This window comes from Platalea leucorodia (genome assembly GCF_965183815.1).
Source record: "Platalea leucorodia genome assembly, chromosome: 6".
Taxonomy (NCBI): Eukaryota; Metazoa; Chordata; class Aves; order Pelecaniformes; family Threskiornithidae; genus Platalea; species Platalea leucorodia.
The window spans coordinates 57,730,476-57,755,988 of NC_138828.1; the positions used below are offsets into that span (position 1 = coordinate 57,730,476).

General features: G+C 42.8%; 2 protein-coding genes across 6 annotated transcripts in view; both read left to right on the forward strand.

Annotated features, from left to right (window-relative positions):
- Positions 1–20,664, forward strand: part of NFXL1 (nuclear transcription factor, X-box binding like 1) — a 52,678-nt gene extending 32,014 nt beyond the window's left edge. Inside the window, exons 19-23 of one of the 5 annotated variants that reach the window (XM_082315978.1) lie at positions 7,407–7,511; positions 8,769–8,855; positions 12,336–12,389; positions 13,982–14,049; positions 17,402–17,549. In XM_082315978.1, coding sequence (XP_082172104.1) covers positions 7,407–7,511; positions 8,769–8,855; positions 12,336–12,389; positions 13,982–14,049; positions 17,402–17,432 — 345 coding nt within the window. In that variant the 3' untranslated portion in view covers positions 17,433–17,549. The other 4 variants (XR_014228600.1, XM_082315977.1, XM_082315979.1 and 1 more) reach the window with 4 other exon arrangements.
- Positions 20,665–24,159: 3,495 nt separating this feature from the next.
- Positions 24,160–25,513, forward strand: part of CORIN (corin, serine peptidase) — a gene marked incomplete at both ends in the record, with an annotated part of 155,267 nt that continues 153,913 nt past the window's right edge. Inside the window, one exon of the mRNA XM_082315508.1 lies at positions 24,160–24,234. Within this exon, the coding sequence (XP_082171634.1) occupies positions 24,160–24,234 (75 nt within the window). The remainder of the gene's footprint in view (positions 24,235–25,513) is intronic.

Consider the following 25,513-nt stretch of genomic DNA (forward strand, 5'->3'; position numbering starts at 1 on the left):
GACATTTTCCCAAGACTCAGTCTGGGATTTAAAATCCATCTATTAGTGGTCCTGAATTCTAGCTTACAGTTCAGAATTGCCCCGTTGCACAGATTATGTCTTTTTTTACTTAATTCAGTGGGATGTGAAAGAAAGCTTAAGACAAGAGTCTACTTAGTTTTATAAAGCTTTTATTTAACTCTCAAATTCTTGTTCCTATAGATGTTTAGAAAAATATGGTTTTATGCAGCTTCTGCTATCTAGAGAATCTTTTTAGTGTAATTGATGATGTAAAAATGCATGCTCTTCCCTTCCTGTGATTCTAGCTCTAGCTCTTACTAGCTTTGATGAAACATAAAAGTATTAGCACAGCCCTGCTTCAGGTAGTTCATATCTCTGTGTTACAGCTCATCCTACTTTCCCCAGATCCTATTTTGGTAACTTCATATGTACTGTATGGGTTTTCTACCTTTTTTTTTTTTTAATTAGAAAAATTCGTTCACGTTTTTCTGAATATTGAACAATGCCAGGGATATTTTGTCTGTTTTATAAGTATACAATATTTGTCTGCAACTTTGGGGAAAATTACCTAGCTGTATCATAATACAAATTGTATTGATAGTTCTCTTTTAAAGGAATCGTTGATAAACACAATTTGAAGGAGCAGCCTTAACAGACGTCACCCTGCCACTACCACCGTCACCCCTTCCCAGCAAATATAGATCAAGCCCATTGAGGGGACCTCATGACAAGAACTTACAAACAGCTTGGCCAATAGATAAGATGGATGAGACTACTGAATTTAGAACATGTAAAGTTTACAAATCAAATATGACTGCTCAAAACTAAATTGGAAGTGGTTTGTTTGTAGTCCTGACAGCCTCAAGTAAATTTCAAATTAGTGTTTTATGAGAACACTATTTATTTTCTTATTCAATGTCAGAAGCTGACCTTGTGTCTTTAGCAGAGCTCAGTGAAGTTGCTGTTTGCTAAAAATCAGTGTGCGCTGTAATTCCAGCAAGCTTAGCACAGTGCAGCTCTAGGTTCAACAGAATACAGTATTTTACTGGAGTCTTAGTTTTGAGATGTTTTTATTATTGGTTAATGGAAATTGTGGTATACTGTATACTACCATATTGGAATTACAGGTAGCAGGGTACATTTGGGGATTACGGAAAACAATTATATTGTCTGGTGCCATGAGAAAAATACAACAGGAACTTAAAAGTCTTGAAAGATTTCATGCTTTTGTTTTGGCAATGGCAGTATAAAACTATAAAAATGACTTCTAGTATTATACAGTACAGCTCACATTTCCTTTCTGCTTTAGGGAGAAGCAAAGTCTTTGATATTGCCACAGCTGTTCGATGAGAAGCTTTAATTAAAAAGTTCTTTCTCTTGTTTGGTAGCAATAACAAAATATCCTGTTGAAGGAAATTTAACTTTTTTTTAATCAGGGTAATTAAATTCATGTTTGCAGATGTTTTGGGACAACTCTTACATAGAAGTTTTAACAGTCCATCAGTTTTCACGGTTTATGTATTCATATCAGTATTTGTGGATCAGTATTTAACACTTTATTCTGTGTAATTACTATTTTTTGACAAAATAGCTGTAGTTTGTACTTTTATTGTGCACTCTGCTACTGTCTTGATATGAAATATGGGACCCCATTTGAAAAATTTATTTTAACGTGATAGTGCAGTAGAGACAATGTCATAAATTTTAAGAGTATGTATATATTTTTTAATAAATAAAACAAAATTTATTTCCAGAATGGTTAATTAAATTCTGTAAACACACCTTGAAAATGTACGTGCGTTGCAAAAATTTAATTTTAAAAGGCAAATGCACAGCTTTGGTCCATAATGAGGGATTTTCCTCAATGTCTGGCTTAAGCAGTGGAGGTTTTCATAAGATCTCTGGAAGCAGAGCCACCCTTTAAACTAAAGAGTCTGCCCCTTTGTTTGGAAGTGATGAACTTATCTTTTGTACTTAGCTTTTGGGTTTGCTGCTCAAAAGTGCTGTTTTCTTTATTAACAGGTTATTTTCTTTATTATCGGGTATTAACAGGTTGTGTTTATTACCTTCTGGTGGAGATCAGTTAAGCCTCCATAAATGTTGATGGGTTTTATCATCATCAGACATAATGTTAAGATTTAAATGCATTGCCTAGGGAAAAAATACTTGTAGGATTTCTTGTTTTATTTTCAGACCTGTGGATTAAATCCCTTTCTTTTAAAGGCCTTGCCATGTCAAACAAATAAAGCCTGTTCATTTTGGCCTTTAGTCCATGGGCTATTGACAAGAGATCTTATATGGTTAAAAAGATCTAAAGGGGCACACGCTTTCTATTTTAGCGCCAGGTAGCTCAGCATGGACACTTAAAAACAAGCAAAAAAACCCCCTTTACCACTATATTATTTATCCAGAAGAAGCAGTGGTAGGGTTGCTTTTGTTTTCTGAGATCATGGGGAAATGTTGTTTTGCCACTCATTTCACTGCTCCTCTTAATTTTTTTTTTAATGTTGGTTTTGCATTGGAGGGAGTAAAAAGAAAGTTACACTGCCAGCTTCATTCTTGTCCTGCATCCCTGTGAATGTGAACTGTGAACAGAGAACTAAATGTGTAAATTTTGGTTTCAGTATTGGTTTAAACACATTTCTGTGCTATGCAAATTTTTCTCTAATGGTGTGTAACGTAAGAATTTTATTGCAGTAGCACCTGGAGGTTGAGGAGAAGGCTACTGGCCACCGCCGTTAAAGATAACAAAAAATGTTTCTACAAATATGTCAGCGACAAAAGGAGGGCCAGGGAGAATCTCCCTCCTTTGTTGGGTGCAGAGGGAAACATTGCCACCAAGGATGAGGAGAAGGCTGAGGTACTTAATGCCTTCTTTGCCTCAGTCTTTAATAGTCAGACTGGTCGTCCTTCGGGTTTTCAGGCCCCTGAGCTGGGAGATGGAGATAGGATGCAGAATGAAGTCCCAGTTGTCGAAGAGGTGACAGTCACCAGCCTGTTCCTCCACCTGAATGCTCACAAGTCCATGAGGCCAGATGGGATCCACCCGAGGATACTGAGGGAGCTGGCAGAGGAGCTTGCCAAGCCACTCTCCATCATTTATCAGCAGTCCTGGTCAACTGGGGAGGCCAGATGACTGGAAGTTAGCAAATGTGACACCCATCTACAAGAAGAGTCAGAAGGAGGATCCGGGGAACTTACAGGCCTGTCAGCCTGACCTTGGTGCCGGGGAAGGTCATGGAGCAGATCATCTTGAGTGCCATTACATGGCACATGTGGGACAACCGGGGGATCAGGCCCAGCCAGCATGGGTTTATGAAAGGGAGGTCCTGCTTGACTAACCTGGTCTCCTTCTATGACAAGGTGACCCGCTTAGTGGATGAGGGGAAGGCTGTGGATGTTGTCTACTTGGACTTTAGTAAGGCCTTTGACACTGTCTCCCACAGCATTCTCCTGGAGAAGCTGGCTGCTCGTGGCTTGGATGGGTGCACTCTGCGCTGGGTTAAAAACTGGCTGGATGGCTGAGCCCAGAGTGGGTGGTGAATGGAGTCAAATCCAGTTGGTGGGCGGTCACGAGTGGTGTTCCCCAGGGCTCAGTGTTGGGGCTGGTCCTGTTCAATATCTTCATTGATGATCTGGATGAGGGGATCGAGTGCGCCCTCAGTAAGTTTGCAGATGACACCAAGTTGGGTGGAAGTGTCGATCTGCTGGAAGGTAGGAAGGCCCTGCAGAGGGACCTGGACAGGCTGGATCATTGGGCTGGGGCCAACTGTATGAGATTCAGCAAGGCTCAGAGCTGAGTCCTGCACTTGGGTCACAGCAACCCCAGGCAACGCTACAGGCTGGGGGAGGAGTGGCTGGAGAGCTGCCTGGCGAAAAATGATCTGGGGGTGTTGGTTGACAGCCACCTGAACATGAGCCAGCAGTGTGCTCAGGTGGCCAAGAGGGCCAATGGCATCCTGGCTTGTATCAGGAATAGTGTGGCCAGCAGGACCAGGGAGGTGACAGTGCCCCTGTACTCGGCACTGGTGAGGCCGCCCCTCGAGTACTGGGTTCAGTTTTGGGCCCCTCACTACAAGAAGGACATCGAGGTGCTGGAGCGTGTCCAGAGGAGGGCAACAAAGCTGGTGAAGGGCCTAGAGCACAGGTCTTCTGAGGAGCGGCTGAGGGAGCTGGGGTTGTTTCATCTGGAGAAGAGGAGGCTGAGGGGAGACCTTATTGCTCTCTACAACTACCTGAAAGGGGGTTGTAGTGAGGTGGGTGTTGGTCTCTTCTCCCTAGTAACAAGCGATAGGATGAGAGGAAACGGCCTCAAGCTGGGCCAGGGGAGGTTTAGGTTGGATATTAGGAAAAACTTCTTCACCGATAGGGTAGTCAGGCACTGGAACACGCTGCCCAGGGAAGTGGTTGAGTCTCCATCCCTGGAGGTATTTAAAAGATGGGTAGACATAGTGCTTAGGGACATGGTTTAGTGGTGGACGTGGCAGTGCTAGGTTAATGGTTGGACTTGATGATCTTAAGGGTCTTTTCCAACCTTAACGATTCTATGATTCTGTGATTCTACTGTCTTGAATTTGCAGCTCTGACATGTCACTTATAAGACTGTTTGTTTGGGCTTTGACACTATTAATGGAAATGTGCCTAATTAGTATGGAAGAGTAAGCTGGAAGTAATAGTTCTAGCCATGGATTGTTCTGGCCAGCATGGGATGACTTGCAGGTGAGACTAGGTTGTGTTATTGTGTATGATGCTCTTGGGTAGGGAGCCAGGAGAAGGGCCCTTCTACTGCACAGAGGTCATGTGGTAGCAAATTGGTTTTGCAAAGATTGTGGTCACTAGTGAGCAGACTCAGCTGTTGGACTCTGTGGTCCTGGCTGGTAGTCTGACCTCAGTAGCGTGCAAGGCTGAAAGACAAGTTTCTCCCCTCATCTTTTCAAAATGAGGCAAAATGCAAGATAGATTTGCTGATGATCGGTTGTGCCTGAACAAACCTAAATTCCTTCTTTGATAAGATGACCAATTTATATTTTTTCCCTGCAGATAAAACAAATAGATTAGATCTGCTACATAAGGCTTCAGCAGAGCAGTTGAGTCAATGCCACTTAGCGAACAACTAGCTCAGATACAGAAGAGGGTAAATACAAGGATGAAGGTGGGCTAAAGGAAACAACTGCTTGTATTTTATTATTTTTTATAAAACCGCACACCCCCAAGAAAAACCCCAAAACAACAACAACAAAACTAAACGAAAAGTTGGAACAAGAGATGTTAACAATAAGGAAATTTTCCCAAGGACTGGATTGATTCCTGACCTTGCATTGTTTTCAGTAATGACCTTGGCACCAAAAAACATGGGAATTTTCTGATGAAAGCTTGTGGAGTGTTGTCAGTACATGACAATGGAGGAGATGCATCTGCAGAACACATGTATTTGGGTCATGTTATTAGATACAGAAAAAACAGTAAGACCATGCATGTCAAGACTAATAATAAGCTCCCAGGAAACAGCAGAAATTCTTATTGTCACAGCATGATTAGCTGGAGAGAAATGCAAATGAGAGCTGAAGATGTACGGGGGAAGATATTCTATTAAGAATAAGGTGCAATTAAGGCATTGTACAACGTCCTTCCTGCTGAGATGTCATTTGGAATATTACATGCGGTTCTGGCTACTGTATTCAAGAAACACTGATTTAAGCTGGTTGAAATTCAGTGAAGGGAATACTATGGGAATAAAGAGCCTTTTATGAAAGGACAGTAGAGAAATATTTCAATATGAGGGTAAGAACTAAGGGGTTTAGACTGGATAGAATAAATGTAGGAAATTCAAAAAAAGTCTTGCATCTTGTAGTGAGCTCCTGGAACAGCATCCTTAGCGAAACAGTTAGAAAGGGGGCAGAATGGGGGACTGTTTTCATGGTAAGGCTTCACCCAGTCCTAGAGGGATCATAGGAGGTGCCTGCCTTTAGGAGGACTGGACTTTAGGATTGAACATGATGACTTAGAGGTTCCTTCTAGTCCTGTGTGAAGTGTGCTGAAACGGTGACTAAAAAAAACCGAGCCTAAACCACAGAGTATCTGTCAGTGTAATAATAGTTTGTGACTGGTATGGACATGAAAATATGTATGTCTGTTCCATAGTTTTTCATCAGAAAATTTTGCATTCTGTTTAGGTATGTGTGTTGTGATACTAGCTCAGAGGTTGAGCCAGTTCCAATGGACTTCTGAGAATCCAAATTTACTAATCCACAAGAAGTGTATACACCTGGGTTTTATACTTGTCTTATGTAGTATTCTCATTCCTGTGGATGAAGTATTACGGATACATTTTCAATTTTTAATAAATATGAAAAAATGTATTTTAAAATTGTATGTCTTACAGCATTTTCCAAGTTGTGTTAATCCCTTGATGACAGTGAGGAGGTGAAATTTCACTTTTAATAAAGAACACTATTCAATGCCATTTTAAATACTTTGGGGAATTAAAGCTATCTCTAAAAATAAGTTGATTAGATGTCTTATGTGAGATTCACCTTCAGTTATTAACGTATTGGGTTATGTAATTGAAAATGAAAAATCTTTATTGTGAAGATTTCTTATGGGTATGTGTATGAGCAAGGTATGTTTTCAGTCAAGGACTTAACAGAAAGTGAAAGCGTTTGCTTTCTTGTCATTTTTATCTAATATAATGCTGGGAGCACTGCTACATTCCTAACAGCATATTTAAATTAATATCTTGGTTCTTAACACAGTAATTCAATGATAATATTTTCATTATAGATGTTAAAAATTACACTGGTGGTAAAAAGTCTCTCTCTCGCAGATGTCAGAAATGGGATGATCTGCCAAATGCAGAAATTCAGAATTTTGTGAAATTATTTAATACCTGATAAGAATATTGGTAACCTGTATTTGACTTTTGCGTAGTTCAGAAGATTCTTGCATGCAAAATTTTCTTTTGTGGTATTTGCGCTTCTGATTCTCTCCTCTTTCTTTTGTTGACTCTGATCTACAAGATGCTACAGTACGATTCATTTCAGTTTTCAGTTTCTTTCTACCTTATCTACTCGTATTCCCCCAAAATATAGATAGCTAGGGTAATCGTTGTATAAATTACTGTGGAGATGACTATTCTTGAAACATTTGAAAGGAGAAATTGGTTTTTAACCAAGCTGTGCCAGTAAAAGATAAATTGTTCTACAGGAACTGAAATATGGTAAATAACAAGCAAACATTTGCCAAAAAATGAAGAAAAATCAACTATTTCACAAGTGGAAAAACTGATAAGCTCGATGAGTTTTCTGTTAAGCTGCTATGTCTGAAATAAAAACAGTTCATAGATTCTTTGTAATTTTACAATCATTTATTGGTGTGGGGGTTTTGTTTGTGTGTTTTGTTCTTTATAGTTGCCCTGTGGTCACCGGTGTAAAGAGGTTTGCCATTCAGGTAGCTGTCCTCTGAACTGCAGCCAGAAGGTTAAACTCCGATGTCTCTGTAAGAGACTGAAGAAGGTAAATTTGTAAGTTAGTTTTGAGAATGATGTATTTTCTTTGCATGTTCCTAGGCTTGTATGGATGGATTGTCTCTGGTGCAGATTAGAATAGGTCCAGTTACTCTAGAACAGCTATGACAATTCACATCAGCTGAAGATCTGGGCTGCAATATCAAAAGATTCACTGGAGAATGTAAAATCCTGTTAGTTCTGAAATATGTTAGCTGCCTGACTCAAAATAGCTTTATCTTCAAGCACACTTGAATTTTTGTAGCTCCATTGGGAGAATTGTCAGATGACCTGGAATGATTTGAGAAGAAAAAAATACATTTTTCCGATGATATTGGGAAAGTTGATAATTACATAAGTTGGAACAAACACAGATATTGTGAATCCCTAACTAACGTAATCAGTTACGGTTCTCTGCAAACCTAAAAGTAAGTACAGGCATCAGCATCCTTAGCTTCTAACAAAGGTAAGGGACAAAGTAATGTAACAAGTTTATTATAGCTAGTAGTATTATGAGGGGAAGAACAGAAATTGATGTGAGGTCTTGGCAAATAATAATGACTTAATGAAAAAGTCATTATCTGGCTTAATTAAAAGGTGCTTAAATTATCTTTCTGGACCCAGTTAACTTCTGAGCCTTCCAAACAGGCTGCAGTTCCCCAGAGTTCTCAGCTTCTCTAAGAAATGTCTTGTGCAACCAGAAGTCTTGCAGGTGAGGTGTTCAGCAGGAGAAGGGACGACATGTACAGAACAAGTGCTTCAAGTTGAACAGTGTCTGCTTACAGATAACCACCTTTTTTTTTTTTTTTTTCCTTCAATATTAGGGGGAAGGGAAAAAGTGTGAGTGAGAATTCTTTTTTTTTTTTTTCCCCCATGACCAGACCTTGCCCTGTAATCTCACCCACTTAAGCGAACGTGTATGAACATTACTGAGACTCTTAATGCTAGCTCTTTTCTGCCAGAGTTCAGAAGGTTATCGCACTTTGTCTTAGGCAAACAAGTGAGAAAAGAGAGGAGAAATTAAACTGGACTATTTGATTTATTCTTGCTTTCAGCTTCACTTATCGGAAAGAAAGAAAAAAAAATGACAATTTAATATAGAATCAATACAGGTTCAAATAATGTTTAATCATTAGCTTTATTTTCTGTGTAACCAATTTTTTCCTAAATAAGAATGTTTTATAATTATTTTCATAAAGAAATGGACATGATAACTAAAATTTTATATAGGGAAATGATTATAAAAGACTCAAATTATACTTAACAGGAAATACAGTGCAGCAAGATACAAGAAGGCCAGGTTTCACTGGAATGTGATGCATTATGCAAGGAAATGAAACGGAAAGCAGCTGAGGTAACGTATCCGTTGTAGCTATAATTTCTTGTCAGTGCTTCAAGAAAAGTAGGAAAAAATGAACACAATGATTTTTCAAGGCAATACCAGCAAAAAGTACAACATAAGTAGATGTGCTTTTTAATAGCAGCTACTTTTTCAGACTTGCATTTGGCTTAGTGGGGAGAATTACAGTGTTTGTAGACTGTTAATTAACTCAGTGAAATACTATGTTAAAATAACATTCTGTTATTTTCCTTTTTTTTTTTTTTTTTAATTTGTTAGAACTGGTGCTTTCCTCTTCTGCTGAGAACAAGTGATGATCAGCGATGATAAAATCGTCATTGCTGATGATTAGAGCTGTAGGATGAGGGCCAAGCCACTTCACAGGGCATTGTTAAGATCTGCTCTTTCCTGTGAAAGTTTTGCAGCCGTTGAATGCTCAACTTGTCCAGCATGAAGAGTGTAATCCTGTCACACTGTATTAGTTACCCTGTACCAGAAGAATGGCGAGTTTTGGGCAATTGCAGTATACTTTTTTGCCTGCTGTAAATGTGACTTCTCCCTAGTTCTGCTGTTTTACGAAGCAAAGAAATTGCTGCATGCTGTCACCCAGAGAGACAGAATATCAACCCTGCTCTTACAAGCCTTTTATGAAAACATAAACAAAAAGAATGGGTGCATAACTTGCTTGGTTTTTATCAGATAAGTGTTAGATGTAATGAAGGTACAACCCAAAAGCTCAATGGGTAAAGCTGACTTTTGTCAGCTTCTGCTCAGGCTTTCAGGATTGATTGGCAAGTTGTAACAAGTACCACATAGACCAAATCCTGCAAGTTTGCAAGCAGGTCAACATAGACCAAATCCTGCAAGTTTGCAAGCAGGTCAAATGCTAAGACTCTTGGGATATGCCTTTAGAAAATCCCAACCATAACAAACAGTTCCAGTAAGAGTGTGAAGATAAGTTCGTAGGACATGGAGTGCACTGAAGCGAGGTGAATTCACAGGAGCCTGGATGAGCTGGGACACAGCAGCAGGTCTCAGTGTGGTGCAGAGCAGTGTCAGCTGCTGTTTTACTTCAGCAGATACTAGTTCCTATTTCTCGCCCCGACGTTGTAATCCATGGGGAGGAAGTCTAATGCAGTGAGCAAATGACTACAAGTTTCTCCTGTAAGCAATGCCACAGATATACCGTGTGGCATAACCTAGCTATGTGTACCTTCCTCACAGAAGAACATGGATTTGTTTTGGGCTTCTTATATGAAGTTATAAAGTTCTATTTAAATTCTTACCAGGCACCTTTTTGTAGCCTGTGTTGACTTGTAAATGTCATACTAGAATGATCTATTATATGCACTTGACAAAAGTAGTTTATTATGTCAATTAGTGTTTAATGTCTCAAGACTGGAAAAAGTCTGTTAAAAACTGCAAACGTTTACAGAGATAACTAGTCTGCACAGTTGCAAAGCAACCATCAATTTCCAAAACCAAAGTGTGTTAACTCTTAATAAAACTCTTCATGTGTAGCACCTAGTGAGTATGCACTTCTGAGGAATTGAGTCTCTTACTGTACATTTTATTAAAGAAATAGTTCTAGAAATGTTTTTCCATACTGTGATTATAATGGTTAAGTTTCCCTCTACCTGTGTGTATTCTACCTATGTATCTTACACAAATATGACCACACCAGTGTAAAAAGAAGCTCTTTTGTTGCTTTTTTTCCACGTTTGTGGGGCACTTTTTTCTTTTGGAGCTGAAGTTCTGCCGTTAGATGGCAGTGAAATACCAGGAGGCTAGTTGTGCAGTTTTTTTCCACACCAGACTGCGATTGCAGATGTGCGTGGCTGAAAAGGTCTTTTATACACTTTTCTAAAGAGAGACTCTGCCATTGTGCCTAGATTAATGAAATTGTCAATAATGGTTTTATTTGATATACAGTTTAGCAATTTCAAAAATTGTCTGAAAACCTGCAAATAGGACTGTTCTATTGACCCTGTCCTCAGTGCACGCTGTTTGAGCTACAGTGTGCTAAAGCATGGGCTGGTGTGCTTTCTCCTTACTCATCAAGAGCTCTTGAATTGCAAATTGTTTGGAACAAATTCCACCTGCGCAAACCATATTTAGTAAATTATTGTCACTGACAGTATGCAAATCATCCAGTTATTAGGATCAAGACTGTTTTTCTTTCAAGTTATTAATCGGATTTTTACATCTAACTTTTCTAAGGTAGCGATTCAGCGGCCGCAATGCTAAAGGTCCACGAAATGTACACAAGAAGGCAGACGTGTTTTCCCAGTATCCTCTTCCTGTTGCTACTATTACTGTAGTGATCTCTAACTATGGGAATTTTAGAGATCGAGCTGCTGTCTTTCTGTTCAATGGTCTTTGGATTTATCTCCTGTTAGCATGCCTAATTGTTTTTCAGTCAATGTAAACTTTTGGCATCTATAAACATCCTGTAGCACTGACTTTCTAAATTTAGCAGAATACTATGTGGGAGTAGAGTACTTCCCTCTGTTACGAACCAGCCTCCTGGTAATTTCATTTTATGCCTTTGCTTTTGTACTATGAAAAATAATTATTGATGTTTTATCCGTATTTGGCATCTTCACACTCTTCAGGATTTTGTGCCCTGTGAGTCACCTGATGAATCCCAGTTACACATCTCTTTAGGCGGAAGCCGCTCCATCCTGTTGACTTTTGTGTGTGTGTTCAGGCTGTACGTTCTTTTGTTGTTGCAGGACCAAAACTGAATGCAGGAGCTAAGATTCAAGTGCATCGTGTGTTTACATATTGACATTTTTTCTGTACCGTTCTTTTCTTAATAATTTCTAGCATTTAGTTTGCTTTCTTGAACACTACAAAAAACTTTTACAGAATTATCAGTTGTAACTCCCATGACTTCTTTTCATATGACTTTCTGATGGTGGAGCATTTTTTTAATTATATCTGGTTTGCATTACACAAAGAGCTTTAAAGCAGTTTGGTTATGCATTATCCAGTATATGTTGTATGTGGTACAAATATAGAGGTTTCCTTTTGCTCTAGTAGTCAGGGAACATTTAAATTACTTGGAATTAAATATGTTTGTGTAAATTATATACATATATATGAATTATCTGTATGTGTAAAGTGTACTGAATTGAGGATGAAGTTGCTGAAAACTTAGAATAACTGGTTTTAGGGATTTTCCCGGTTGTTAGTGAACAAACTATTACTTTTAGGTTTTATATTTGTCAGTTGAGCCTGTCAGGTTGAAGTCATAAGTTCAATTTACAACCTTGTAGCATCCATTATATGTTCCATGTTTTCCAAATGTGAGATGATGCAGGTTTTCCAAGAATATTTTGTAATCTGAATAAGTTAAGAGCTCACTTAATAGAGGTTTGGCTCGCTTCTGCTGAGAACCATTCTACAGGACATACCATTCTATGACTCTCTAAGAAAATTGGTTTAGCTGCTGTTTACAACAGTTGCTTATCACTTTGTATGTCTGGACAGATAAAAGAGGCAGAAGCCAAAGCTGCTATTGAAGAAGAGAAACGAAGACAACAGGTATCAACCTTCCTTCTTCTTCACCCACTTCCTCCCCCACCTTGTTCTTGTTAGTAAATAATTTAATTTACATGCAACTAAAGATGTATAGTTTGTAATGTGATATGCACAGTCATTCCTGTCAGCTGCTACCTTACTGTGTGCTGTGAATGATTTACCATGGTTAAGAGCCCATGTTTTCCCAAAGAATTTTCATAATTTTATGCAAAATGATAATTTATCAGTTTAATCTTGCATTACTATAATGGTGTATAGTAGAATTTATTTTTAAAATACTAAGTACTCTTGATTTTAATCGAACACTTTATAATGCATAAACCCCACAGAACTGCTGAATAGCCTCCATAGAGATTTAAATATTGGGTGAAGCTTCCCTCCTCCCTCCCAGCATGAAAGAATGAGGAAGCCTGAATGGGTCTCTGAGGGGGGGGAAGATGTGTATTTACTGTAATTGCTGTTGTTGGTGAGCGTATGTTGTCGGCATTGTAATCCAAGAAGCTGCTGTGGCAGCTGCCTGGAGACACGAATGCTAATCGTATTTCAGGCGATAACCGTAAGCTTGGTCGGTGGCACGGTGGCTAGGCCAGGTTTGTCATCTGGAGGCCACAGCCTTAATGCACTCCTTCCAACCAGTTCATGCGTGTATGCCTGTGCCTGAGCATTTGACACCAAATCATATGATAAGTCCAGTGTGTGCTTTCTGACTCTCCTTTTACTCAGTGATCACAACAGATACGTATTAGGTTATACTTGTGTTCTCACCTGGATGTCACACTCCATTTTTATCGCGGTGCACTGGCTCGCTCCCTGCTTGGAAGGGGGAACGGGGGGCTTACTCGCAGACCCAATCCTCTTGTACCATTCTCCCAGTCTCATTAGGATAGACAGTTTCTCTGTGGGTCACAACTTCTGTTACGCATACTTTGATTAATTGCCTAGAGACTTTATTAAAGCATTATGTCTACCAACCAGTGCTCTAGCAAGGCCTGCTTTGGCTTTTCAAAGGGGAGTGTGTCTACACATTGTGCAGGAAAAGCATGCAGTTATGTACATGTTGTCCAGGGGACCAGGGACTCTTTTGTGATCATCTTGTAATGCTTATTGTTACATTCATGCCTCAACTGTCTACAGTATCGGTCACGTATTCCCTCATGCAACTCATAGACAGTTCATCTAATTTTTCTTGTTCTCTAAGGTGATCTTGGAAATGTTAGTTCTGGGACATAGGTCAGGAAGCGTAGCTTGCATACAGATGTCTGAAACATTTTGTTAGGCAGAGGTAACCTATAACTGATGGTTCTGCAAGCTAAGCACTGAAGTGTACTAATGGACATTTACACATAAAAAGAACATGCTTACAATTCTAGAGTGAGAAATTCGAAGTTGCTGGTGTATGTATTGCACCGATTGTGTTTTCATGCACTCCAGACGGCATCCCAGTTACTAATGATTTCTGCCTCAAAATCAAAGTCCCTCTAGTAAAGTCTCAGTAATGAGGCTCCTCTGAAACTGTAGCAGATTCACTCCACCAGCATAGTGTGCAACATTATTGTTGTCTTTGATTCTTCAGCAGTGATTGTTTCTCTCTGCAGTCATGCCACCGTTGCTTTCTACTTGTACATGCACTGAAGTCTGACAGTTACAGTCCAGCAGTACCCTTGTATGTATATGCAGTATATGGCAACTGCTTCTGTGTACGTGTTTTGTGTTGGATGCAGCTTCAGGGATAGAAGACTTCACCTATACATAATCAAGCCTATTAAAAGGTTAATTAAGAGTGGCCAGTTATATAGCACAATAGCAAACAGTAGGACAAAACCAGTAAAAAAAAATAGGACAACAGTAACTAACACATAGGCCTTAGAACTGCACGCGAGTACTAACTTCAGCTACTGCAGCCTTTTATCTAAAATTGCTTCCCTTCCAATTTGACCTCATAATCTGCCATCTGGTGACACAAATTGGGGGACATCACTATCATAGGATGCTGGGTCACATTAAGAGTATATATTTATTGAGTATACTCCCTTCTGACAAAAGTTTGTGTTTCGTACTACCCTCCTGATCTCATTAGCACATTTTTATATAGACAGTCCATCTGTTAGTCATAGCTTCTCGAGGCCTGTTTTGATTAATACTTCGTTAAATCCTGTATATACAAACTAGTTAGTGCTCTGGAAGTCTGCACATTTATATTTTGGTATTTGCTATATTTGGCAGCAGCTTCTGCTAATACCGTTTAGAGATGGAATCACCTGTGTCTTAGTGGAAGGGAGACGGCTTGGTTTGGCTTCTCATTATGGCCCTAGCAGGCAAACTTTCCCTCTGCTTCTAATTCAGAGGCACCATGTGAGGCCAGGGTTTTCACAATTGCTAGAGGTGGAAAAAAGATCAGTGCTTTGATTATTTAACAATTCAGACCAAGCTCTCTCTCAGTCCCACTCTAGTGTAAAAGATTTGGTTAAATTTTCGAGCTAACTGGTAGTAGTAAAGAGTTTCAATGCTGAAAGCTGAGGTCTGAAACCTGAATTCTAATTTAATGAGTTGTATGAAAGACTTTGTTTCTTTCTTTCTTAGAAAGAAAAATGTTTTAACAGCTCCTTAGAAGTTACAGCAGTCAAGTGCCTGGCCACCCCCCTTGCCCCGTAAAATACAAGACCTGCAATTTCAGGATATATGCTTTGTGTCTGTATAGTCACTGTTATTTGCATTCATTTAGCTACACTTTCCCATGGGGCTGCTACTCCTTCCAGTGCAGGAAGAATACTGAGAATAACACATGAAAGGAGCAAAATCCAGTACCTAAGCAACACTAAATTAGACGTTATCTGACTTCAAATTGTTTTGAGTATCCAGTTGAAATAAATGCATTTCATTGTACTTTTAGTATGTCTGTACACAAAGAAGTTAGGTTCTTACTCTAAATGAAAAGCTTGAGCTTGTTTAGCTTGCAAAATTAAGGTAGTTTGAAGACCGAGCACAACCATTACTTTATTGTTCAGGGATCATTGAGGTGACACTTCTGGAACGATGACAGTTATATAAAATCCGTAGGTAGCTTTCAAGGATAGTGATGGCTTCTTTCTCGTATTCTGTGCCCACAAACCTTTTTTCACTCTGTGTTTTGTTTTTTATAATGTATTTATTTTTAGCTGGGTTTTTATAAAGATCACTAGGAAAGCAATTCAGTACCTGTTATATAATTGTTCGAGCCCTATATTTTAATTCAGATTACTGCAATTCATGAAGCACTCTGCTTTTAAAACTTACAGATCACAAGTATATAATAACTATAGAAGCCCCAAATTTTATTTAGCGTCTGTGTAAAATGAAATACTGCCATATTATCTATAAAACCTTAAGGACTCTGCACTTGCCTCCACATTTTGGATTTTGAAAAACTGTTTCATTAAAATAGTTTGCTTTTCGAAAGGAGGATTAGCTAGTTGAAAGTAATCTTGTTTCAAATAGCAGGCTGTGGAACTTTGTCTGAACTTTTCTCCCATACCATCAGAGAAGTGCCAACAATTTCTGCCTTTATTAGGTACAAAGGAATAGACATCAAAATAGGTCCCTTTCTCCTTCTAACAGTGGTATCTGGCACATGGAGGGAAGTGAAACTCTGACAAATATTTGCTGTCAGTAGAGGAAGACCAGACATCAGGCAGTCTCGAGTTCCAAAGGAAAATTATATTTACTGGACTACTTCTCTGCCCATTTCCCAAAACAGTCTTATTCTTGTTTCTTTAATGCATCTACCTTATTGTCTTAGTCCCTCTCTTCCTGGCAGCACTGCAGCAGTGTCATGTAGATTTATTTCCTCTCACGGCCAGGCTTTGTCTCTGTTCACTGTCCATGTTTCCTCTGCTTCAGCTCAATCTTGCGCCTTTTGCCCAGCCAGTCCCGGCCTGCTGCACTCTGCTGCTCCCATCTCTCTCTTCTCCTTCAGTTCACCTCGTCTCTCTGCTCCCTAGCGCCTTGTCCCATGCTTTCTCAAGTAGCTGACAACTCTACCCAAGAATCCAGATAATCATCTGACCTTTCCTGGTTTTAGTCTGTCTTTGGAGCATCTTTTCTGGTTTTCCTAGCAATTAGATGGCTCCTCATTGGAGTCTCATCCCAGTCTTACACTGTTTGTTCAGGCCGCCTAGTTCCAGTTTGATTTCAGCTTTGTACCCTAAAATGAGTTTTGTCTATATTCTCTTGATGCCCTTTTAAAAGGATGTGGAGGGGGATGAGGAACAGGGATCAGGGGATCCTACTGTTCATTCCAGGCATTGCCCTGAAACTGCTCTTCTGGGTGGAAGCTTGGCATTCTTCTTATTTTTCCAGTCGCTATGCTTCATTTTTGGGCCTAAGGGCATGTGCTTTCTTTTGAAGGATGCTATGTACCTATTACAGTCATGTATGAGTGACTAAGTGTTAAGTTATAGCACGTAACAAATGGAATCTTTTTGTGCATGTCTAAGATTATAGCTATTAATCTAAAATTTAGCTGAGCATGCAAAATATAAAGAATTGGGGGAAGATGATAGATTTTTATTTATATTTTTATTCATTTATTTTTAGCAGAGAGCACATCCTTATTATGGGGGGAAGGCCTTTGAAGATTTCAGCCTATGCTCTTATATATGTTATTGTAATAGCTTATATACTTACGAGTGCTTTTCTTTAATAGGAAAAATAATGTATTTTTAACATATTTAATGGAAACAGCAATCTCATTTTGGCTTAACGTTCAGCCTGAGTTAAAAATCTAATGTAGAACTTCAGTTGGTTGCACTTGGCGATGATTTTTGTAGGAAACTAAACAATGGTTTAATACTTGGAAGCGAAGTGCTGTGTAACCATGGGGTATAGTGCTACCATCTCATCTGTAAGAGATGGATAACTTCCATTGGCTGCCAGTTATTTTTATAAAAGTTTTTTTGGGAATGTTATTTAAAATCTGCACGTTTCCTTGTTTTTAATTCTGACACAAATGTCAACTACTTCTGGTTTTCTTCATCTAGGCTGAACTGGAAGCTTTTGAAAACAGATTAAAAGGGCGAAGAAAGAATAAGAAAAGAAAGGATGAAGTAGAAGTTGAACAATCATCATGGCAAAAATACAAGAACTTCATTATGCTGCCAATGTTCGGAGTTGCTGTTGTGATGGTTGCATGGCTCATGGTCTACAATGACTGAAACAACTCAATATTTAATATACCTCGGTTGGGCTTTAGGTAGCTATTATTCCTAGAACGTTAGTCTGTGTGTAACAGAACTTAATATGCATAGATTATGTATGTATACTGTTTGCCAAGAAAAGTGCAGAGGAGGGAAGAAACGTCACCTTTTGTGTTACTACATTCACAGCAAAAAACTGAATTCAGACACTGAAAGTAATAGTAGATTTGAGTCTACACTGAAGTGCTGATGTAATTTGTCTGACTGAGATCCGTTAACATCTCTTCTATTAATATATTGTGTTACTTTTCCTTGTCTCCATTTCATATATTGAAAATAGCTTAGTAGAAAATGCTTTATTGAATATTTGTTTCCTCTAAAATCAATGCAGTGGTTTATTGAAGATTAGTATTCTTATGCTAGTCTTTATGTTGTATCACACAGTAATTTCTGTGCTTCATGTCAGTTTTAATTATAACAACCAACGGGGAACTTCAGATCACTTAGGCTTGAATATTCTGGGGCCTCATGTCAGAACTTTGTTCAGAGAAAGGAAATGTGAACTGTCTGTCAAGTCAGCTGTAGCACAAACAATAAAATGACCCCCTTACAGACTGTGCAGGGGTTTTTTCGGTTGTGTCCGGCCCCCCCCGCCCTTGTTTCCTCAAACCAATGGAAAACCTCACTTAGTGGACAGGTGCATGCGCTGAACACGGATGTGCAGGGGTGTCAGGGTACAGGGATGTGTTCTCATCACTGGCCCCATTGCCAGCAGCAGAAAACCAATTTGAAATTGAACTTAGAGCATCACTTGACTATTTGTATAGATAAATGTCACATTTGAATATTTGCATAGGTGTGCAAAAACGTAATTGAATAGCATAACAATACCAGTATATGTCCTTCTGAACCCATCTGGATGGTGCTTGCTAGTCATGTATAAACTATCTAGCTGTTCTTTTTAAATGTTTCAATATTTTCTTACTGACAGTTTAGAATACCTTGCTTTTGGGGTATCAGTGGTGGTTGCTAGAACTGAAAGGTTTACATGGCTTCAAGATTATTAGAGAAGCTACACTGTCTCAGCGGAGGGACTGCAAGTTAAATTTGGGGGCGGGGGAAATCAGAAAACTGAATTTCTAAACCTGTGCTGGAAATTTTATGCTGGTACTTGAGCATTGTGGGTAACTGAAAAGTGCTTACGAGATCCTGTGAAAGATGGGGTACAAAGCCAAAGGGCATTAGGTTGCCCTTGTAATTCAGACGTATAATTTCATCACAAATCCTGCAAAAGCAGTGGGACCATTTGTGTGAATTAGTAGAGAAGACTGCAGTTTGTTTGAGAGCTCTTTTGGTTGATTTTGGCCCACTTGTAAGGGACCCGGTATTAAATTGAGCTGATATCCAATTGTAATTACAGTTCAGCAGCAGAAAAGAATAGAAAAGCTGCAAAAGGCAGTAGCTTTTTGATTGCATAGATTGACAAAATGGGGAGAAAATCACTTTCTTTTCAATTTTTCACCTAAGTTTGTTAAAAGAGAAAAGAAGTAAGGAAAACTGGGCAATATTTAGCATGGATTGGTGCTATTTGATAGTATTTGATGGTTTGTTTTTAAATGATTTTTAGAAATGCATACTACTTCTGTCATGATGTGTCAGGCCATTAGTATGTAAAGTTGTAGATTAATTGAAATTACACTAGGCGATCATAGTTGGATCTCTGTTGAATTCTCTTATTTTTCTACTATAAGGAATAAACCATTTTCCCTATTGTTACTTTAACTCTTTTCTATAATATTAATGCCTGGAAGATAATTCCATTTATAAGTGTTGTTTCTTTAACCAAGTGAGGTGATGCTATTATGTGACTGCTTATGCCAGTAACTCTCCTGTCACTGAAAGAAAAAGAAGAGAGATTTTTGTTCGGCTGAAGTAAAGCATGATGTATTGTCCAAAAATACAGAAAGATACCTTTATAGCTGAACTATGCAGATCAACATGAATGAGACCATTGTGGAAACATCTTTTATCTCACATGACTATAAGTCATTTTTATATTTACTGCTAGCTTTTTTTTAAAAAAAACAAGTACAATGTAAAGTTTCTCCTTGCCTCTACAGGAAGAGAAGAAATGTCTCTCTACAGAGCTATAAAGGTGAACTGCACTTGAATTATATGTTTGATGTCATTCTTAGTGTTCTTTTCTGCATATTTTGCAGTGTTTGTGTGAAATACTGGAGAGGAAAAGACTTGCTTCTCATTGATCATCTTTATTATAATAAGAAAGCACACCAATCTTTAAAAATTCATTCCATTCATATAAATGTGCATATGAGTAAGCATATTCCCTTTCTTAAAGGACTTGTATCTCTCCTGAACCTCACATATGTGAGACATACCTATTTTTGAAATGTTATTCAAAATAGTTCTGTATATCTTCTCCAACCATCTGAGTCATTTGCACTCTGTTGGTCTGCCTGCTGAACCAGATATTTGCTTCTTGGCATAAAAAAAGTGTGGGGGTTCGAGCAATCTGCAGTTTAATAAAGCACTCATTTCTATTTGGTTCTTAAAATTATTTTTACCATTAATTTTTTGCCTTTTTTCTCTTGGTTGGAGCTGCATGTTGCAAGCATGACAACCTTTGAAGTAAAAGGTACAGATAAAATCACCTGTTATTCAGTATACATGAAAGACGGTAATTCTAGAAAGGAAATATTGAACTGAAGGTAGGGGGTTTTTTTAGCAATTTAAATGTAATGCAATGAGCAAATATTTTGAATGTTAACAGTTTACAAAAAAATGCATATTGATAAGTACACATTAAAACAAATGATCTGACCTGCTGTTGATGGGAAAGGGGAGAGAGAGAGAAGCCTGATAACGAGGATACTTAACATGCAGAATATTTAGCTATGTGTAAAATGAAGAAACCTTGGGGGGGAGCTTTTCCTGATCCTGAATGCATCCTGGTGAGCATTTGTCTCTCCGCTGAACCAAGGTGCTTACAAGTTGTCAACAGATTTTGGATTGGAAACTCCTTGGACAAGTTTGTTCCCTGTAACAATAACAGAGCCATTGTGTGTGTTCATTTAATGTAAAAACCAAGTCAGACAATAAACGCATCGAAAAACTTGAAAATTTGTTTGTTCTCAAGGACTGGTGTAGTAAAGCAGCAAACTTCTCCTGGGTAATGATGACTGACGTACTGCAGCGGAGGTTTTAGGCATGCTTTTTGTTCCCTTCTCTGGCAGCGATGGCTCTTACTGCTCAGATTAGGGCTGGAATTACGTAGTCACGTTCCTTCATGTTACCGCTCTGACAACATGGCGAGAATGGGTTGGGGAAGTAGATTAAGATGAAACAAATTGGAATGGATTTACTAGATAATTTTTTGGCCTCATATGGGGAAATATAGCTGATTTATTAGACATTTGTCCTGACCTTAACTACTAGAGAAGGAAATGTCACTATGTAGACAGCACCAAATTTGTTCATAAAAGCTTGATTGTGGCTTTGAAGCACTGAACTCTGAGTTTATAATCTCGGTAGTTCTGGCTGCAAAGCCTATCTGCTATATGCCAGTTTTTCTGAGGGTGGTGAGCCTGTGTGTTGTGGGGTTAGAGCACAGGGATGCTTGCTGTGAGGGACGTGCCTCTGCCAGGCAGTGGAAGCTTGACGTGTGCGGTAGCCGCTCTCTGGCGCAAGCTTTAGGGTGGAGTATGCTCGTGGGGACAGCCCGTGGGTGACCCTGTCCTCGGGTTCATTTAGTTCAGATATCCCACTTCTGCTTTGATTTCATCCCATTACCAGCGGTTATCTATGGGCATTTATGTCGCTCCCTTTTCTTGCTTCGTGAATGTAAATTTGTATTTGTGTCCGCCCTTATCATTCAATTAAATCAATCAGTTGTTCTAAAGAATTATAAAATGAAGATACTGTAGTGGTCTGTATTTACTAGGAAGGGGAATGGAGGGTGAAAATCGGAGAAAAATCAAATGAAGTCAAATTAGTTATAATGAGATACGCTTGCTTCTTTCCACTAATGGTTACATGTTAATGAATTATTCGGACTCTGCATTAAAATGTTTATATGCCATGCTACCAGCAAACAAGTTTCTGGTATGGATAGTGTATCAATATGAGCTCTCTGATATATTAAAGTCAGTCATAGGGTAGGCTAAATGGCAGCTGTCTAGAAATAAGCCATACTCTGAGGGAACTGTGGCTTAATTCAACCAAGTATTATTTAATCTAAATAACTGTTTCTCGTGCAGTGATTTTCATAAAATTGCAAACAAAAACAGAACTCGGCTTAGGCTTTCTCTGCGCGCTGAACACTGTGGCTGAATCTTGTAGTTGTGAAACTGCAATTTGAATGGCTCCCACACTTGAGGAAATTAGTATGGAGTCAAGAGCGGTTTCGGATTCACAGTACTACTGCTGAAGGGAAGGGATTCTCCATCCAAGGCCACGCTGGCTTTGCACTCTGAGCCATGTACTGCACCCCTTCGATTTCAGTTTTCATTTGTTCTCACTGTCGATTTTGACAGGGCTAACAAATCTCTGTAAAATGCCATAGTAAGTAATGAATTATGGTTTGATTCCTCTTTTTATCAGCATTACAGCACAGAATATTTGTTGTTTTACATTAAGCAATTTGAAGATTTTGCATAAATGCTCTTGCTTCCGTCTCTTTCCATGCTTTTCCTATTATTTGTGCAATTGTTTTAAAAACAAACCCACTGCTTTCCTCCAGAGGGGACTTTGCTTGGTTGGGTAAAAAAAAAAAAAAGCAGGACTGAATTACCATGAGCAGCACTTGCGTACAATGGCACTCCCAAAGCACGGGGTGCCCAGTCTCTGCCCCATAAAGTTTGCACACAAACAAAAAGTGACAGGGCCTAAATCCGAAGGTATGGAAATAAAGATATCTGGAGAAGCTGGAAAAAAGCTAGGAAGGAGTGTTTGTCCTAAACATATATAAACAAACTCTGTGTATGAGGGGTATCATCCTCACTGATAACCAAGAGTGGGATAGAAGGGATAGCAGCTGTATCCATGTCGAGGTGGCTCTTTGCATTTTTTTGGGTGTTTCCTGACTCACGTTTTCAATGATAGCATTTCAGAAGCACTAAAACATGCACAGTAAAAACTGGAAGCCTTTCCGTTTTGCAAATGTCAGCTCGGATCCCAGTCGTGGTGTCAGTGACAGCTCTCTGTGGCTCCTGGAAGGGTCCTGAACTGCTGCTCTTCCAGCAGCGCCCACTTCTGCCCATCAACCATGCTTTTTGTCCTGTTGACTTTATCATTCTTGGATAGCGCTTGCGAGCTCCGTTAGGTACACAGCCCTGGGCTTCGCTCAGACGCGACACCTTTGGACGCAGATACAGGGAAGAGGGGACAAATGCATCAAAATGCAAGCCTTAAAAGCCGCTGTCTCACGGGGGTGGGGCATTTGCTCTGCCATCTGCAGCTTCAGGCGGCACTCGTCTCTTAGCACGGGAGATTTGCGACACCCCCCGCGCCAGCTCTCAGGTGGCTGGGGGCGGCCGGGGCCGGGGCTGGCGGGGGCAGAGGTGCAGCGCCCCCGGCCGCCGCGGGCCTCCCGCCCAGCGCCTCCTCGCAGGGGAGGGACGGGGCAGGGCGGGCTGGCGTGGCCCCGGGGCGCTGGGACCGGAGCCCCACCGCGGGGAAGGAGCTGGAGAGACCCGTCGCCGGCTGCGGGGGAGCGTCCTCCCGCCGGAGCCCCTTCCCTCCCCTATGCCGTGCCGGCGGCAGCGCCCGCCGCCGCGTCCAGCCCTCTTTTTGGAGACGAGGAGCGGCTGGGGAAAGGCAAGCCGCTGTACTACGGAGGAAAGCGTTGCAGTCCCTGTAGGCGCGAAACTTCCTACCCCTGGGGTGAATCGAAAGCCTTTGCATGACCGTAACGTAAAATACAGAGCATCCGGAAGGCAGGCGGGTCCTCCGGCGCCGGGGAGCCGCGGATGGATGGACCCGGGAGCCCGCCGCGGCCTCGCCGCCCCCCGCTCTGAACTCCGCGCTCCAACTCGGCGGGCCCCTGCCCCGGGGCGGCTTCGGGTGGCCGCAGCCCCGAGCCGGGCGGGCCGGGGGCTCGGCGGCAGCCGGCGGCCCCGGGGCCCTGAGCGGGCAGCGCCCCGGCGAGCGCAGGTGAGGGGTGCGAGGGTGAGCCCCGCGGGCTTCTGCCCCGCACGCCGCCCCGGCCCCGGCCCCGGCTTGCCTTGCCTTGCCACCTGAAGCCCGCCGCGGCCTGGCGAGACGTGCTTTATCGGAGCGGGGCAAAGGCTGCGCCCACCTCATCCGCCTCCCCGGGGGACGGCCACAGGGCGACATGAGCAAGTGGGCTGTCTCTCAGCTTGTCCCCGAGGGGTAGAGCCCTGTGTGCAAAGGGGGTGGGGATGTGGCCGCTTTCTCGCGGAGGTTTATTATTATTGGGTGGAGGAGGGGGGAGGGGGAGTCTGCCGAGCAGACAAAATGCGGAGCCCCCCCGCCCCGCAATGTCTGTGTGCGGGAGGCGCGCGGCCGCGGCTCGTCTGAGGCCGAGGTAGAGGCGGGTGGGGGGGTCCGGCGGCAGCCAGAGCATGCTCTCCATGCAACAGTTCGCTGCCCTGCCGGCGGAGGAGGAGCGCTACCGGCAGGTCCTCTCCGCCAGCCGGGTAAGGCGAGCCCGAGGGCGCTCCCCTCCACGCGTGGGGCCGCCTCGGGGCCAGGGGCTTCCGAGGGCGGCTCGGCGACCCCCGGGGTGCGGGCGGGGGGCAGAGCGCTCGGGGGCACGGCCCCGGCCGCCGCCGGGTGCCGGGGGTGGCGGACGGGAGAAGGGGAGCGCGGCCCGGCGGGGAACCCCCGTGCGGCGGGCGCAGCCTCGCGGGGCCGAGCGGCAGGTTGCTCGGGCAAGCGGGGAAGGGGCGAGCCCTGCTCCGAGCCCCGCCATCTGCCGTAGTGAGAGCGGACCCGCGGCTCGCAGGCAGGGACGGTGCCGTGTCCCCGGGAGGCGCGGCCGGGGGCGAGTGACCGCCCGCGCCCCACCTGCCGCGGCGGAGCCGTCCCAGGGCGCGGCCGTGCGGGAGAGGCGCCGGCGGCGGCCGAGTTCAGGGCGCGGGGTGTAGGTGAGTGGCGGTTGTTAAACCGGTCGTTACTGGCGTTTCTCGAAGAGCTTAGCGGCGCCCCCGCCCCGGTTCTCTCACAGAGTCAGCGGGGAAGATCCGCGGGCCTGCTGTGCCTGTGAATCGCTCTGGCGCTGGGAGGAGCGGGGCGGAGTCGCGCCGAGCCCGACGGCAACAGCTCCGGCCGGGATTTGCAAGAGCAAAGTTTGGGCTTGACCTCCGGCAGGACGCCGGCGGCAGCTCCACCGGCGGCCGGGCTCCCGGGGAGCCGATGGGCCGTGACCTCCTCCCCGGCGCGGTGGCCGCCTCCCGGCGGCAGCGCGGGCTGGCCGCACGCCGGGCTCGGTGGGGGGACGCCTTCCCCCGCCCACGGCTGTCCGGCGGGATGGCACCGCTGGTCGCCACCACCCGCGGGAGGTGGTCATCCCGTGGAGGGTCACGGCGGGGGGCAGTTAATCGTTGCAGGGAGAACCAGAATACCTCGGGGTCAGCCCCCGAGCCCGCCCTTCCCGCCCCTGGCCGGGGAGCGGGCGTCTCCCGCTGTCCCGGCGCGGGTGCCGCCGTCCGAGGGCGAGGCACGGCGGGGGCCGCCGGTGAACGGCGGGGCCGGGGGGCAGCGCTCCCCGCGGCGGTGCCGGTGCGGAGGCCCGCGGCGAGCGGCCGGCAGGGCGGGCTGGCTGGCAGGGCGGGCCGGGAGGGCGGGCTGGCCCCCTCTGCGCCCGCCGCAGCGGCGGGGTGTGGCGGCGGAGCACCTGAGGGGAGGGCGGCGGCGCTTCCCGCCCTGCCGCGCCGACCCCGGGCCGCCGGCGGCGGGCTTTACAGGTTTGTACAG